General features: G+C 33.9%; 2 protein-coding genes across 4 annotated transcripts in view; both read left to right on the plus strand.

The window, feature by feature from the left end:
- The window catches only part of LOC146541014 (uncharacterized), an 89,309-nt gene that overhangs the window by 34,668 nt on the left and 36,011 nt on the right, over positions 1-18,630 (plus strand). Inside the window, exon 1 of one of the 3 annotated variants that reach the window (XM_085189156.1) lies at positions 17,976-18,055. The exons of the other annotated variants lie outside the window; for them this stretch is intronic. Coding sequence (XP_085045282.1) covers positions 17,991-18,055 — 65 coding nt within the window. The 5' untranslated portion in view covers positions 17,976-17,990. Of the gene's footprint in view, positions 1-17,975; positions 18,056-18,630 lie in introns of those variants that run through there. 3 annotated transcript variants of the gene reach the window in all.
- On the plus strand, positions 375-6,120 carry LOC146541015 (uncharacterized). Its single transcript, XM_085193694.1, has one exon. The coding sequence runs from the start codon at positions 636-638 to the stop codon at positions 5,889-5,891; it is 5,256 nt and encodes a 1,751-aa protein (XP_085049820.1). The 5' UTR covers positions 375-635; the 3' UTR covers positions 5,892-6,120.

Genomic DNA, 18,630 nt, shown 5'->3' on the forward strand with positions numbered 1-18,630 from the left:
AACTGTCATCGTCCCATTTAATAATAACATAGTCTCCTATATTATAATCTGGACATGTTCCTTTAGCATTCTCATCAGGGATATCTTTTGAACACCGCTTACTATCCGATTCACTCTGGGTTTGAATTTTACTGCTCCTATTCATTACTTCTAAAAAATTCCTCTTATCACTATGTGTTCAAGACCAAATACTAGTTCTTAAAATAATAGTTTTCTTTTCTTAATTTAAATAATTAACTTTATTATACATTATAATTAACAAATTTTAAGTAGCAACATTTTATTGTAAGTTGTTAATAATCTGTCACTGTTGACGTTTATGTTGGTCATTCTCTTGTGAATTTAATATACTCAAATCTATTAATATTCACTCAAGTAAGACATTAATTTATTAATACAGTTTACTGGTCACATTAGTTCATTGAACTTTCATTCTTTGGTTTAACAGCATTCATTAACAAACATTGTTACTTTTAATTTAATTAACAAAGTCAGATCATTAAAACACTAGTCAAAGGTTTATAATTTGTACTTACATGTTTTACTGTGTCCTTTTTCTATTTGATCAGGTAGGAATTGTATTAATTTAAGGTTATACTGTAAACAATTCCAGGTGATAAAACTTATCTCCCATAATGCCTGAAGAAAAGGAATTCATTAAGAGACGCGGAAGCTATAAGGGTCGACTGACACTGTTCGTCAGTTATATCAATTCATTGGATCCTGCTTCGTTGACGGCTTCCGATATCAGTGAGTTACAATTAAGACTAGGTAAGATCGAAACTGTTTATAATCAGTTTGATGAGGTTCAAACGAACTTAGAATGTTTAGATGTGCTAGATATACAGTTGCAAGAACGCATGTCATTTGAATCTCAATATTTCACCTGCGTTGTTAAAGCACAACAATTAATAAAAAATTTTCAACGAGATGATGTTAGGTGTAAATTAATCAATGAAGCGTCTCATATACATAATCATAAGCTGGTCAAGTTACCTACTATTCAATTGCCAAAATTTAGTGGTTCTTATAGCAATTGGCTCGAGTTTCGAGATACATTTACCAGTCTCATTCATTTAAATAGCGAAATTGATGATATAAACAAGTTTCATTACTTGCGTGCTTCGTTAGAAGGGACTGCTGCAGTTGTCATCCAGTCAATTGAATTTTCAGCGAAGAATTACATTACTGCATGGACTCTTTTGTGTGAGCGGTTTGATAATAAGCGATTATTAGTTCAGCACCACATCTCAGCTTTATTTCATATTGAGGTAATAAATAAACAGTCCTCCTTTATTTTTAAAAGTGTAATTGATCAGATAAATAAAAATATTCGTGCGTTAAGCTCCCTTGGGGAGCCCACGGAACACTGGGATACACTGTTGATTTATATTATTACTCAAAAATTAGATGCGAAAGCATTCCGTGACTGGGAGGAGTTCAAAGGTCGCTTAGATAAGGATCAACCAATTAAATTAGAATCACTTCTTGAATTCATTCGTAATCGCGCCGACTTATTAGAGACACTGGAATCCCACCATATTAAATCGTCAGTTAATAATAATAATAATAATAACAACAGTAACTTATTGAAACCTTCAAGGTATAAAGCTATGATTTCATACCACAAGGGTGAGACTATACCTTCTCCATCTTCTTTATCTTCTCCACCTAAAACACTGTGCCCTAAGTGTAACGGTGAACATCACTTGTCTAATTGTTCTGAGTTTCTTTCATTGAGCATTGACGCGAAATTACAAATGTTATCTACTTTTAAAATATGTTATAATTGTTTTCAAAAAGGACATTATGCCAATCAATGTAAAAAGTCAGGATGTAAATTGTGTAAACGTAAACACCACACTCTTGTTCATTTGTCTGGTTATAAAACAAAACAGAAAGGTAACCGACAGGTTAGCGTCGATGGCGCACGCACATCTAACGAACCTTCTAGGTCAGGCTCCGAAAACGGTATTGTTTTATCGACGAGCGTTACGTCACCGCTCCCGTGCGCTCAGCATGAAGTACTGCTGTCTACTGCACTTATTAAAATATGTGATAAGAATGATCGTGAAATTATTGCTCGCGTTATTCTCGACAGTGGTAGCACTTCATGTATTATGACGGAACGTTTATATAGTAAATTGAATACACATATAACTGAAATTGATAAATCCTTAATGGGCGTTAACAGCGTACTGTCACAGGTAAATAAAATGTGTACAGTTTCAATAAAATCATTGAATAATAAATATACTACTAGCTTGCAATGTTTTATTTTACCATCTATTACAAGTAACGTGCCATCTCAGCAATTAGATTTATCGCAGTTTAAATTCCCATCCAATATTTGCTTAGCTGACCCAAACTTTCATTCACCTGCCGGGATTGATATGATATTAGGTGCTGATGTATTCTGGGACCTATTAGGTTCTCAGCGCATAAGGTTAGGTCAAGGTCAATGTACCCTTACGTTATGTGAAACTAAGCTTGGATGGTTAGTATGTGGTTCAGTCTCATCTAATCAGTTGTCTAATGTAAAATGCAATTTAATTAACATTGATGAGTCACTTCAACTGAACACATTAAATAATAATGTACAAGATTTAATAACGCAATTTTGGAAGCTTGAGGAAGTTAGTCCCGACTTATTTCAATATTCTAAGGAAGAACAGAGTTGTGAAAATCATTTCTTAGAAACCACTACTCGCTTGTCAAATGGTCGTTTTTGTGTGAGAATACCATTGAAACAAAATTCAGACTTGTTAGGGGATTCATTTAAGCGTGCTGAACATTGTTTCCTTTCATTGGAGCGTAGGAATAAAACTCGTCCTAAATATTGTAACTTATATAAAGATTTTATGCGAGAATATATAACGTTAGGTCATATGTCTCAAGTTGCAGGTGAGTCAATGAGAAACGGATATTACATTCCTCATCATGGTGTATTGCGTGAGGACAGTACTACCACCAAATTAAGAGTGGTTTTCAATGCTAGTAGTCCGACCACTAGTGGACTTTCGTCCAATGACTTACAAATGGTAGGTCCCACTGTGCAAGATGATATTTTATCTATTCTTCTTCGGTTCCGTCAGCATAGATATATCTTAGCTGCTGACGTCGAGAAAATGTATAGGCAAATCATTGTACATCCTAATGATAGGTATCTTCAACAAATTGTTTGGCGCGATGATGTCACTGAGCCGATGAAGACATATACTTTAAATACAGTAACATATGGCACTGCGAGCGCTCCTTACTTAGCCACGCGATGTTTAATGCAAGTGGGTTTGGATTGCCCTGATCCTAAAATCTCACAAATTATTTTGCACGATTTTTATGTCGACGATCTCTTAACTGGTACTGACAATTTAGAATATGCGAAAGTGATTCGAGAGAGAGTTACTTCCGAACTTAATAGAGCTTGCATGCCTTTGCGGAAATGGAAGTCGAATGTTCCTCAGCTTATGTCAGACGCTAAAACTTCTTCACATAACCTTAATATTGGTTCCTCTGAGCCGAGTAAAACGCTAGGGCTAGGTTGGTTGACACAATCAGATGAGCTCTGTTTTCCAACGGGTCCATCACCTCCATTTAAGTTTACAAAACGTGAGATGTTGTCAGTCATATCACAGATTTATGACCCATTAGGTTTACTTGCTCCTTGTGTTATTCAAATGAAGATGTTGTTGCAGACACTCTGGTTGCAAAAACTAGCATGGGATGAAACCCTACCATCTGACATAAAAACTATATGGACAGAGTTTATTAACAGCTTGCCACATTTAAGTGATCTTCGCATTCCCCGCCATATCATTTGTATTGATTATGATTTATTTGAACTTCACATTTTTGCTGATGCTTCTGAACGCGCATATGGCGCTTGTTTATATGTTAGAAGCATTAATAAAGATAAAGATGTGTTTGTCCGTTTATTAATGGCTAAAAGCCGAGTTGCTCCCCTTAAACCTACCACCATACCTAGGCTGGAACTTTGTGCGGCTCTATTAGGAACACGCTTGTATCAAAAGGCACTTATGTCATTACGACTTTCAGTTCCAACTGTCACTTTCTGGACCGATTCCATGATCGTGCTGGGTTGGCTTAAAATGCTGCCCAGTAAGTTAAACACATTTGTCAGGCATCGTGTTGGTGAAATTTTGGAAAATACAGGCAAGGGTACTTGGAGGCATGTTCCTACTAACTGCAATCCTGCAGATCATATATCTCGCGGCGTTGATTTAAAGTTTATTAGGAATTTAGAACAATGGTGGTCAGGGCCAAAGTTTTTACTGGAGGATCGATTATGTTGGCCAGTCACGGTGAACTCTGATAAAATTCTACCTGAATTACGACCAGAAATTTCACTATTCACTACGTCCACGAGTGAAATGTCTTCCAATAATAATCAATTCATAAATTTTAATCGTTTTTCGAATATGTCTAGATTAATACGTGCTACTGCGTACGCCTTGAGATTTATTAAATTCTGTCAAAAGAATAAAATTAGTAATAATTATTTAAGTAAAACGGATTTGCAAGACGCTTTAAATTTACTATTAAGAGTCTCACAACAGGAATCATTTCCAGAGTATTCGTTGCTATTGAACCACCAGCCTTTGTTAAAAAAGAGCCCATTACTCAAATTTAATATTTTTCTTGATAAAAATAACATTATGCGTGTTGGTGGTCGCTTGGGTAACTCAGAGTACCCATATGATAAAAAGTTTCCTATATTAATACAGTCCACACATCAATTCACTAAGTTACTTGTCAATCACGAACATCAGCGACTTAAACACGCAGGGCCTCAGCTGTTACTTGCCTCAATTAGAGAACAATATTGGCCAATCGGTGGCCGTAATCTCGTCAAAGCTTGCTATCGGAATTGCGTAAGGTGCAGTCGTATGAAGGGTCAAGTCATTTCACCTATCATGGGTAATTTACCCAAAAATCGCGTATTATCCAATAGTTTTCCTTTTCAGTCTGTAGGCGTTGATTATGCCGGCCCAATTTATTCTGCTAGCCGTCAAGGTCGTGGATGCAGATTGGTAAAAGTATACATTGTACTTTTTATTTGTTTTTCAACTAAAGCCGTTCATATTGAGCTAGTAGGCGATTTGACCAGCAATAATTATTTATTAGCGTTAAGGAGGTTCATTGCACGAAGGGGAAAACCCTTAAATATTTACTCGGATAATGGGACTTCATTTGTTGGTGCTTACAACGAATTATCAAAATTTTTAAAGCATAATTGTAATTCGCTGTCATCGGCTGCCGCCAATGACCAAATTGAATTTCATTTTATACCGGCATATTCGCCGCATTTCGGAGGCTTATGGGAGGCAGGTGTAAAATCAACTAAATTTCATCTTCAGCGAGTGTTGGGAAATTGTAATTTGACATTTGAGGAACTTTACACAGTTTTAGTTCAAATTGAGGCGATCCTCAACTCCCGACCGCTTACACCTCTATCGCCAGAACCCGAAGACTTCATGCCTCTTACTCCAGGACATTTTATCATCGGACGACCACTGATGTCTTTACCGACTCCTGATCATGGCGACTCTCCTTACAATCACTTAACTCGATTCCAGCGGATCGAACAGTTACGACGGCATTTCTGGTCCAGGTGGAGCAAGGAATATATCTCGGAGCTCCAACAAAGAATAAAATGGCGTACCTGTAAAGATGGCTTGCTTATGAATTCCCTTGTTCTTCTCAAAGAGGACAATCTACCACCATTAAAGTGGAGACTGGGTCGAGTGGTTGCTGTATTCCCTGGTGGTGATGGAGTTAACAGAGTGGCCGATATTAAAACCTCAACAGGAGTGGTCCGAAGGTCTTTCAGTAAAATATGTCCACTTCCAGTAGCCAACGAGTCGTGTTGAAAGGCCAGCTTTCAACGGCCGGGGGCATGTTCAAGACCAAATACTAGTTCTTAAAATAATAGTTTTCTTTTCTTAATTTAAATAATTAACTTTATTATACATTATAATTAACAAATTTTAAGTAGCAACATTTTATTGTAAGTTGTTAATAATCTGTCACTGTTGACGTTTATGTTGGTCATTCTCTTGTGAATCTGTTATTAAAAGGCGGCGCAGCCCTTTGATCACCCTTGCGAGTGAATTATTTTCCATCCTTCTGAATCCTATTTATCCACTATGTTTATTTTGATCTTCGTAATGGTCCGTAAGCTGTCTAGTAATAACTTCCGAAAAAAACAAGTTTCTTCTTCACGGTTATAGGCACTTTTACATTTTGCAATAGTTCTGAAATTTTAGCTTCAGGAGAAGTCTGAAACTTTTTAGCTAATCTTTGATACCTCTTGCGAAACTTCTCACCCTTCCTTTTTTCGTCGTTAAGTGCTTTTTGTAATTTGGATATTTTAGAATAAAGCGTTGCTCTTCGTCGTCTTAGTTGCATTTTCCTTTGAGTGGTTACCAGCGATCTTTGTTGCTCCTCCCTATTTTGATGAATGTTTTCGAAAGAAGGTCCTGGGCTTGGAGGTGGCGTTATATATAATACTGTTGCCAAACTCTTACACAGCACACCTTTTTTATCCCTATAGGTTTGACTATTTTTTTCCAAATCTTTCCCTTAAGTCTTTTTTCCCTTGAACTCATTTCAGATACAGGTTTAACCTGTCCTTTTTCTTTTTTCTTAGCATATTTCAGTCTTTCTTTTTCGCGAAGTCTTTCTAAATTGATAGGATCACTCTTCAGTTTTTCTCTACGTTTCCGATCATACTCTTTCTTTCTCAATTTTAATTGTGCGTCAGTAAATTTTTTTTTTGCCATTATTATGTTAATAAAGCCCTAAAATGGGAAAAAAGAGATCAGTTAGTGTTAATGAAGCTAGAACACAAAAAGCCTACAAAGGACACGGTTAAAATAATCATTCCCTCATCTCTATCATCATCCCCTCACTACAAATAAATATGAGGTAATGATGGTGAGGGAATGACGAAATCAAACATAACCGCCAAAAACACACAACATAACCTTTCTTTCGTATTGAATTTTGCGGTCACATTATAAGTTCCTAAAAGCAATGTCAACGTTATTATTAGTTAATTAGTTAAAGGTGATTATCTTATTTTTATAAGATGTGATGTAATGACGGCCAAAAATGTAACTTTGTAAATTATGAACGAAACCGTTTTTTTATAGAAAATGCTTGCACGCACAAAATGAACTTGCCACAATGAATTGTTGGCAGTATTGCCAACTGTCAAAAATAAATGGGTGCGTTCAGGTAATACAAATAACACGTTCAAAAATTGGCTGCGAACACAAGTGTGAGGGAATTATTATTTTTTTTGGGACAAAGTAAAACAAAAGCATAAGTTTCAATTACCTTTATTTATTTTTTTGTAATTATGAATATTTTAAGAAAACCACTTTATATTAAGCGATCAGTAAAAGTCTGACATAAAATTTAGCGAAATGTATAAATTTAGCGATCATAGAGTATTTGAATCTGGAGTTTGGGACATAGTGAGGGACTGATTTTCTGATGTTAACATAGGCAAAAAAAATATTAGATATCTAGTTTACTAAAAAGTCTTATAGGTATTATGTACCCACTATCGCATACTTAATAACAAAATAATAATAATTGCTAAAATTTCGCAACTTCTTAGAAAAAATCAAAAAGGACATGAATTTCGTATTTTGGCTAGAATGACCCAAATACTTTTTTTTACCTTCACCTGCATAATTAATATAAGTTTTAATCTGTGCATGTATAATCTAATTGCGTCAATATTCTACAAGGTTAAAAATCAGAAGTCATACAAATACTAGACACGCGACTTTGAAATGTTTTTAATATGGTTATATTTTCTTATTATATATACTAAGTTTAAAATAGAACTAAGATATAAATGTTATTACATAATAATCTTACTTTTCTTGTTTTTACTTTCCGCGTAGTTTATAATTTTATTATTTATTATTATTTATTATTGTTATAACAATATAGTATATCTATACTTAATTTGTGTTACTTTCGTGCTCATCAGACATAACTTTAAAGACAATATATGTCATATATAAAGTCAAAGATTGTTATATAGATTTAAATGTAGGTACTTATTTGCTTTGTTAAATAATAAAGTGAATTTAAGTGGGTAAGTTGAAATTATATATGACAAGTCAGTTCGTGTCAGGCTACCTAGCCAATACAATACTTATTCAATGAACTCAGTGTTTTATTTACGTTACATATATAATAATATCCATACAAATATATATTGAAAACTGAATATTTGGAAGTTCGTGTAAACTAGCCACCTTTTTAACTTGGCTGGATACGCTGGCGAGTGTCGTAATGTCTTAAAAAATTGCGAAAATAGCAAAAAATTTCTATATAAAACAGTGAGTTCCCTATATCATAAATAATTTGATACATTTTAAAGTGCATCAACACTGTATAGGTTACGCAATAAATACTCAATTGTGAAGCACGTATGTGGATAAGTCTTCCACGAACTGTTGATACGGATATAGGCGTTTAAGTTAACATATAAATTAACGCTTGCGACACACAGACAGCCCCGTTTTTATGTATGTCGCTTTATTACTATTATTACGCTTTATTATATTTTTGATAGTTTATTTGGATTCTTCTTCTTCATTCTGCATATAATAACAGAACCCAAAGTTTTTGTCGTTTTGTCTTATCAGGGAGTAAATGAAAATATTAAATAATTAATTCCCCGAGTGGAAGTTGAACTCACAACCGTCGCGGTAACAGGCACACACTGTGCCGTGACGGCTTCTCCTTTGTTTTGATGATTGATAAAGATGTCTCTCATGTTTATGTTTTGGTGGGTGAGTGTTCTAAGTAATTAAATAACTCTCTCTTCTTTTCTATCTAAATTTGGACTGGTTTTTTTTAGCAAATATAGGAAATAATAAATGTAAATGCTTTTTTTTAATAAATCAGTAAATTGTGACGAAGTAGACATATGTTTAGCGTTCAGCTAAACAATGGCTTGTAATTCAGATTGAGGAAAACTTTACATTTTACATTCTTTGCACCTGTTAAGTCATAAATTCTGGAAAATGAAGAATGGAATAATGGAATAATCTCTCATAAGAGCTACCGGCTAAGGCTGAGAGAACCTAGTAAAAAACACTTCACCATTTTAGAGACGTTTGAGAGCGTGTTAACTTAATTCCGCGATTTGTCTTGTTACGAAGTAAAATAAGGCCCCCCTTCGTGGGAATCGAACTCACAACATCCGCGCTGTCATTGTTTACAGTACAGAATTGCAACACTCGCCTGATGGTCTCACCAATAATTTTATGCTCTTACCATAGGCACATCAAAAGCTTCTAAACACACCGCAATAAAAACAACGTTTTTAAACCAAAATGGCCATGCCACGGCTATTTGAACATTCTAGAGCAGTGGTTCCCAACCAGTGGTCCGGAGAAGCCTAACGCGGTGATCCGTTGGACGTGAAAACGCTCATACCGGTACACCTAATAAATAAATATTTAATTGAGTGGAGATCGAATCCAAAACCGTCGTGTTACAGTCACACGCATGTGTCGCTTCGCCATGACGGCCCCGAATTAAAATTTGTGTTTGATTATCACAATTTATATTGATTATACCTACAGAGTGGTTCCTGCTAGCAATATAAAAGTGGTCCTTCAGCAACAAAAGGTTGGGAACCCCTGTTCTAGAGGAAGCGTAACATCAAAGTCAGTAAACAGTTGACCGAGTGCAGTAACAATTAAGTAGAATTGATGTAACTATGGGTCGGTGACCCCCTTCTATTCCTGGTCGCGATCATAGATTAGATGGAATGAAGATGATTTTGATTTTAGTCTAGGCTTTGATTGTTAGGTTTTATTGTATTGTATTGTAAATGGAGGAAGTGGGTACTTCCGGTTTGTAAATGGAAGTCCTTATATAGTAAATTCGATGATTTTTTTTTATATTGGATATTTCCTTTTGCTAATATTTTTTTTCTCATTTGATAGAACCAGTGTAATGTTGATTTTTATCATTAATATGTAAAAATAATTATTGTAACTGATTCTGAATAACTTTACAATATTGTAAGTTATATAGTGTATAAGGTGATTAAAGGATTTTAATAGGAAACAGCAAGGAGTCTGCGTTGTGTCTGTAGTAAATTTTTTGTAATTTGATAAAATGATTGTCGTCAATAAAAATATAGCAGTAACTAAAATAGTATAAAGATAGTTTTAGGTTCCTTCAAACAATTCGCGATATAACATTTTAATAAGGCTGTTTCACGTTTTCACTCGTTTGGCAGGATAGGCAAGGGGAGCCTAGAATTAAGACATTCCCCCCCATATTTCAAGACATTGAACTACCCCGTGCGATCTTAACATTTTTACGAGACCAAAATTAATAATTTATATAATTTCACAATTCTATCATAATAAAAATAAACAAAGAAACTTTTTTAATTCACTCAGAGTGGCAGGAGTATAATTAAGTATAATTGAAGAAATGCGCGCGTACTTACATAGATAGTAACAGAGTTTGACCTGATTCTTCTCTTTAGTTATTGTTGTACAGCATCCCCTCTCCTTCCTCTAAGGCGGTTATGAGAGCAATGTGAATTATTAAGATTTATCTCGTCAATTTAAATCTTTCGTAGTTTACACGGTAGATCCGTGAATAGCCTAAATTGAAATTTATGCCTGTTTTAATTAAAAATATGTATTGAAACTAAATTTTATAGTTTTTTTTTTTTTACTTTTAGAAATGCTTTCTTCGTGATGGTTGCTTCCTAAGCGTTAAGCTTTAAATATAAAGCATTTTTAAATAAAATGCCATATTTTTTACCTCTACTTCAAATATGTACAAAAATAATTATCTTATTGGTGAAGAAATTAACTAAGTTATATTTTTTTTATCTTCACACTGTATCTCGCATGTGGCTAGGATAAATTACCTAGATGTTAAGACACTCGGTCTCTTTTCGAGATATGTAGGTACGTATTGCATGTTTGCAGAACAAAGACGAATATAATTAATTCCCACAAATCGAACCCATGACCGTCGCGTTTATTACAACCAAATACTGTGCCGCTGCACTATGAAAACATATTAATTAAATTATAAACGTATATCTTAATAAATATATATATAAAAAAATATATAATATAAATCTTAATAAATAAATATAATTTGTTACTAAAATTAAATAAAAAAAATCTTTTAATAACACAATTATAAATAAGTAGTTTTATTCATCATGAAATGCAACATTGAATGTAAGGACAGCATTTCCTTTGATGTTTGTTTTATTCTATGACGGCTTGCAGTTGCAGTGTGACGACGGAATGATAGCTGGTGCCCCCGAGTTAGAGTTTCAGCTTTTCTAAATTTATACTAACGGATGATTCATAGGTTTCTTCAATTAAGATATATTATTAGGTATCTATATGCACTCGAGATCATAATATAAACGTTTTGATTTTCCCGTTCCAATAAGAAAATATGCGACGTTTAGTTCCGCCACTCTTAACGCCATGTCTCAAATTCTCATGGAGAGTTGAGAGCGGGTAACTTGTCTCTAGGTTCTGTCTACACAGCGAAGCTACAAAAATATACTTATATAACGAAATTTGGAAATAAAGCATTATGAAATAAATCGAGAATGTCCTATAAAATCAATTTTGTATATATAATATACAAAAGTAGATCTATGTTAATATATTTCTCCAAATAAAAATTCAACAAGAAAAAACTAATAAGACTAATAAAAGTTTATGCTTCTTTAGAGAAAATAAAAAAAACATAATGCACATATGATGCACGCTGCCTCCAATAACATATGGGAACGTTGAAATGCAAGTAAACTTCTGTCTTCATACAGTTCGAGTCATACACAATTTATGATCAAATTAGATGACATAAAAGCATGTGTTCAACAAGTGTGTGTGCGTGGATTTTGTGAATCATTTTCAAAGAAAGTACCGCTGGGAACTTGACTCATTGTTTACAATTACATATTGGAGTTCATTTTGAGGTCGTCGTAGTGCATCGGCACAAGAGTACGCTAAGCGCAACGGTTGGAAGTTCAATTCTCAGTCGAAGAATTAAATATTTAACATTTTATTATACTACCTATACTAACGTACATAATACTTACCTATATAAATATTACAATTTTAAAGCAATTTTACAAGAATCTTTGATTACCAGTTTCGACATTTATATTTTGCAATACAACTAGGTACACTACTTTTTGCCGATCTTGCGGAAAATCATTAAAATACATTGAAGAAGATTTGCGTCATTGGTGTCTCTACACACCTACTAATTAGTATTCTAGAGGACTCGAGTGTTTGAGCGATCTTATCTTAATTGGTGTCCTTAGTAAATCAGTAAACATCCGTTAATTTGCATATTGCCTTGTACCTAGGGTTCCAATTCTAAGGGCATTGTGTGATGATCTCTAAAAGAGAAATAAGTAGGAGAGCAGTGAAAGAAGATTTTCCCAAATTCCTACGAAAACAGGAAAAAAAAATGAAATAAAAAACTAAATTCCGTATTTTAAGTTTTAAAATTAACGCAAAGGTTGCTGGATAGTCAATTAATAAAGTTATTACATGTTTTACCATTACTAACGTTTTACCATTACACTAAAGCATACCTAACGCAAGTAAACGCCACTAATTGACAATTTATAGATCAAAACATTCAACATCAATTTAGTTTCTATTTACAGATATCATTAGTCTAGAGTCTACACTCAGAATTGTAAATCTTTGCGCGATGCATGAATAAAATAACATGGACTTTGTTCCAGAAAATTAAATCAATTCTGGTTTGTTCTGATTTCATCAATTATTTACAACATTGAGGCTGTCGTGGCATAGGGGCACAGAGTGTGACTGTAAAACCGACTGGTTGTGGGTTCGATCCCCACTCGTGGAAATGAAGTATTTATTTAAATTTATATTTCCATTTCTTCGCTCTGGTGGTCTTCAACACGCAATGACTCCAGAATTCGGCAGAAAGTGGGGAACGGAGTGTCTTAACAGTAGGTTCCCTCTGTCTACTCTGCTGTGTGCGGGATACAGCGTGAAGCTGATTAAATTTATTTTTTACTATAAACAAAGACGAGATAATAACATACTAAATCAAATAAATCATTTGCCCTATCAACTGTACAATTATTTACATCCATATCTAAAGCAATTGATATTCATTTCGACAGTCGCTTGCGTCAACATGAAACCATCGGCGGCGTTTGTAGAATTTTAAATTTGGTTAAATATTTGCACAGTAGGTACAAAAAAAAGTGCGTAAAATAATCTGTGTGGTTAGCTTTAATGGAAAATGTTTGTTTCTATTTGATAATATTGTTTTTACATTATACTTGTTTTGTTGTATTTAGTGTTGTTAGAAGGTTGAGTTGAGAAAATTTAGTGTCAAAACTTTTCGTTCTCCGCTGTAATTCAAAATATTGGAATCCATGCCGCATCATGGGCGCTTAGAGAGGGAAATAAAAATAATTAATTGCTCGAAGTTAGATTTGAACCCACAATACTCGCACTGACAGTGAAAATTTAAATTACTTAAACAATAAAAAAATATCATGGCAGTGTCGTAACAAGGGTTGTGGACTAAAATTTTGTAACGATGAAGAAATATATAGAGGTTTAATATTGATTAAAGTGCTAGAGAGAGTCAAGACTCCAGAAGATGTAATAGGTTTTCTTGTCGTATCTGGATTCCCATGATGAGTTCAGGTAAACTAATAACAATGTTTATATAATTTTTATCTTTGATTAATCTGATTATTTCATCAAAATATTAAATTCTCATGTTTCATTTTAAAAGAAGCACTTGTAGCACTAAGAATTAACCACATCCGACTAAGTATCTATCAATAATGGTAGTCTCTCAGCACAATCAATACATTAAGGTTAGCCCGGATGGGTGAATTAGATACTTCCGAAACTCTGTCTCAAGAAGTCTTATCAGTCCCAGGAAATTGGAATTAGCATAAACTAAAAATTACATAATATTCATATGTTACAGTCTAATCTGTAAACACTTTTGTATGTAAATTAGATTTTTTTGTAATAACGATTATTTTTAATATATTCGGTTGGGAATTGAGAAAATGAATTGTTATTTATTAATGTTAGCATTTCGTGGCTGTGCTAACAAGTTCTGCTTTTTCCCTTAATACGTAATTCCTCGAAAATTCGGTGAAAAGTGGGGAACGGGGCGTTTTAAGGGTCCCTCTGCCTACCCTACTATAACCCTTTTTTATACCTCAACCAATCAATCAATAAATTAGTCATTAAACAATCTAAAACCACCCTAGCCTTAACAAAGTCATTTCGACCACAAATCACGATAAACAGTAACACCGCACAATATCACACATGGGTAACTCGACACTTGCGCGGGAACCTGACACTTGTGCGAGAGTAATGTACACCTAGGGTATGCCGATTAGCTCTGATGATTATGTGGTACGCGTTTGTTAGGTAATTTTTGTTTGTTTTATTAGTATTGATAACTGAAGAAGAAGAAGAAGAAAGAGTTTTCAAGACATTGGTTTTCAGCTTGACGCTGTATCTCGCATGTAGCAGGGTAGGCAGAGGGAATCTAACGATATTCGTGATGTTCCCCATTTTCTCAACCCATTCTAAAGCTTTTTTTTTCGTTGTTGCTTGCCTCGATACCAGAGTGAAGAAATGAAAACATTAAATATTTAATTTCCTAGTGTGGAAATTGAATCCACAACCTGTCGCGTTGACAGTCACGTGTTTGTGCCATTGCGACTGGCTTACAAAAAACAGTGCTTTTTAACCGACTTCTGTAAGAGAAGGAGGTTATCAATTCGACTGTATTTTTTTTGATAGTCATAATAGTTTCTCGGCGATGCTGGCGCCAATCATTACCATGAGGTGTAAAAAAATCGAATTAATTAATGCGTTATAAATGCTCTATAAAGTTACTTTAATATTTAAATGAAGCAGCTATTAGTACTATATTACAATATTTATTAAAACAACAAAAAACCATAATATAACACAAACAATATTGTAAATAAACATTACGTAACCAACAAATGATCACATGAACATTAGATTGCATTCACTTAGCAAAACGCCGCTTCACCGGTTTCTCCAATAATCAAAGAGAGAAACCTATACAAAGTAAATCCCAACTTTCCTTGATCCAACGTCATACAGCCCAAGGGCGCTGGTGTCATTGACACTTTGGTATCAGCTGATGCTGTTAAATGGTTAACGACTCGGTTAGATGGGAGAGGGTCAAAGTTCAAGTGCCGACGAGATGCTGTGAGCTATCATTAGTGTGATTATATTGATTTGTGATTGGAATTTGTGTGGCTTTGGTATGGGTTTTCGGTTTGGGGGGTTAGCTTGGGGATTGGGTTCAGGATGATGGAATATTTGATTTTTTTTTTTTGGAGAATAAACAGTATTTATATTTACACTTGAGTGGGGATCGAACCAACAACGTCGAACCACGAGAGCCACAAATATTTGACAACAAAAATGGTGATTAGTAAAAAAAAACAATGGGTTATGTTTCAATTTTTAATCTCTGAAGTATTTTACACAGCACCCATAGTTATTTTTAGTCAGTTATAAATAAACAAAAAAAGAATTATAGGAAAAATATTCTTACTTATTTTTGTCTCCAAATAATAAAAACAATCTTATGCTATTGTAATAAAGATCAAAGTCAGTTGTAATGAAAGTAATTATAAATAACGTTGATTGCTACACAATTCACACTCGTACAGGCTAAATGTTAAAGGTGATATAAAATTAGGAGAGAGTAGAGTGACCACAAGTCGGTTGTTTTTATAAACATTATTTATTTGATATGTTTAAACACTGACATTATTTCTGTCGGTCTTTTGGTGGACTACTTGAGAACTTAATGTTAAGATATTTCATTTCTGTTAAGACACGTGAGTCAGTATGTAACTGAGTAGTACGAGTGAGTGGCGGAACACAACTCCGCGTTTTGCATCGTTACCAGAGCGAGGAAACGAAAATATTAAAAATGACAATATTAAATATTTCAATTCCGAAATCGAACCACATCTTGCCGCCTTGACTGGCTCCAAATAAATTAGTACATTATTAAATACGTAGATACATTTAAAATGCTACAATATACGTTTCACTATGAGATAGAAGCAATTATTATGCTCATTTTAATATTGTATTTCTGCACTGATACTTAACAGTGTTGTCCTGCATATAATTATGTTTTATACTGCAGATTATAGGCACAAAATATACTAAGCAGAGAGAATAAAGAAACGTGTAGAGATCGACATAGAGTCGCCGTAAAGGATACACTTTGTTTTAAAAAAAAGATGAAATTAAAATTTACCACAGATTGGAAATCGAACTAGTAACCGTTTATCGTCCCAAATAAACATATCTTAACAAAGATAGTATATTATATAATATTACACTAACACTTGCAGTTAAATTCACTTATAAATTTCAGAGTCGCTAACGATCTTAACAATGCTGAATAAATAATGTGAAAGTGAACGTATAGTTGCAAGCATAATACTAAAGCCGGTAATTTCTCTCTAATTAATTATTTATTACTCGCTGCCCCTTTTCTTGGTAGTTGGAGGAATTATATTGTTTGTTTTGTTGTTCCGAGGTTCTAGGTAACTTCTTGGTAAGAGGCCGTGTGGTGTAATGACTTTTGATTGGGCGGTACGTATGGAAGAGAGTGTCCCTAGGTTCCCTTTACTTACCCTTTTGTATGCGGGATACAGCTTGAAGTTATAAAAAAGTTAAGGAGACGGGCCTTAATGTACACTTGTGTTGAATTGTGTCGCAATCGCAAATCATTCTTAATATGTGAAATATTAAGTAGTTTTACTCTTGATACGAACAAAGGACGTTTTTATTTTCAAAGAAGTTTTTATTTTTTATCACCTACCTATTAAACTATTTATGGACGTTCTGAGGAAGACAAACTATAACCATTAAGTATGGGCAGACACATTCTAGCAATATGCAATGCTATTTTTATTTTATCTTTGAACTCGTCATGGATTTATTATTTGCATATGATCTAATAGCAACAATTCTAAGTAAAGTCTGGAGATTTTATTTTAGCTTTACGATGTATTCTGGATATAGCAGAGTAGACCAAGACCTTAGTTTTAACCTAGTGTTGGACAGAAATGGAAATTCAGAACGGAATCCACGCCTTTCTACTCTGAGGAGAGTGGACAAATGGAAGCATTTTATTTCTCTCGTGGGATTGGAACCCACAACCCTCGCGTTTAGATTAGACGCTAGCTCTAACAATTGGAATTTAAATTTATGTGTATTCGTATAAGAAATTAAAACATATTATACCTCTACATACTATCGATATGTAATCTGTATGTATATGTATTAAGTTGTAATATTATATGTCTGACAGCCAGTGTCTTGGCGTTTCACGTTTTCTAGCCTAGCCTAGCCTCTAAGATTGTCTGGAAAATCGTTAACCGGCTTATTGTTAATCGTCTTTTATACTTAATACTTAAGTTTAACAGCAGCTATCTGAAATATAATTTAAATACTATGCATATTGATTGTTTGAGATTAATTAGTTACTACTTTTATTTTTATTAAAATCCAGATGTTTATTTATGGTAATAATAATAAAGGAAAAATTAAGAATTACAAAAAGAAATAAGAATACTTTTACACACATACTTTGTATACGATTAATTTAATTAAAAAATAATTATTGCATTAAAGTTAAAAGTTCTTTAAACATCCTATGTCTAGTTTTTCTCAGTAAACTCTCAACATATCAAAATCAAGTTTACAACAAGTGTTTATATTTCTTATCACATCAGTCATCTCTTATCATAAACGATAAAGCGGAAATTCACACACGTTTCAATTTGCTCAGTTGGTTCTGTTATTCATATGTACCTACTGTGGATCGGTATATGTAATATGAAAGATTATTTTGCTTGTATGAAAAGTTTCTTAGTTCGAGGGTCGAGTAGGGATATATCGCGGTAATTACTTATTTTCATTATTTTATAATTATAAATACACTCTAGGTTCTCAGGTTCCCCCTGGCTACCCTGCTGTGTCTGTGTGGAGTACAGTGTGAAATTAAAATAAAATAATAATAAATATAATTTATAAAACGTTTCACGCTGTGTTCTGGTCTTATCAGGATAAGCAGAGGGAAACTGGGAACTTAAGTGTTATGGTACTACGTTCCCATTAAAACACTTTCGTTTTTCACTATACCCCGAATTGAGGAGGCATTATGTGTTGAGTCTCGGAACTCAAAGCCGCGCTTTGTTTCATTACTAGTATGAGAAAATAAAAATATTAAATATTTCATTACTTCTAGTGGGAATCAAACCCCTGTCCACATTTACGGTCGCACACTTGTGTTTCTGCGCCACGACTGACATAACCTAGTCATTCGAGTTACATATGTGGTTTATCTCCATCTATAGATACTGTATGAGATGTGGGTGTGATTTTTTTAACTAGATTCTTTTGATCTTGCCTTACTTATTTATGTGAAGATTTTTAGTAGACTTAAGATAATCATTTGGATATATTAAGAATTTTA

This window comes from Heliconius melpomene, chromosome 1 (genome assembly GCF_056956725.1).
Source record: "Heliconius melpomene rosina isolate 202511_hmr_F chromosome 1, ASM5695672v1, whole genome shotgun sequence".
Lineage (NCBI taxonomy): Eukaryota > Metazoa > Arthropoda > Insecta > Lepidoptera > Nymphalidae > Heliconius > Heliconius melpomene.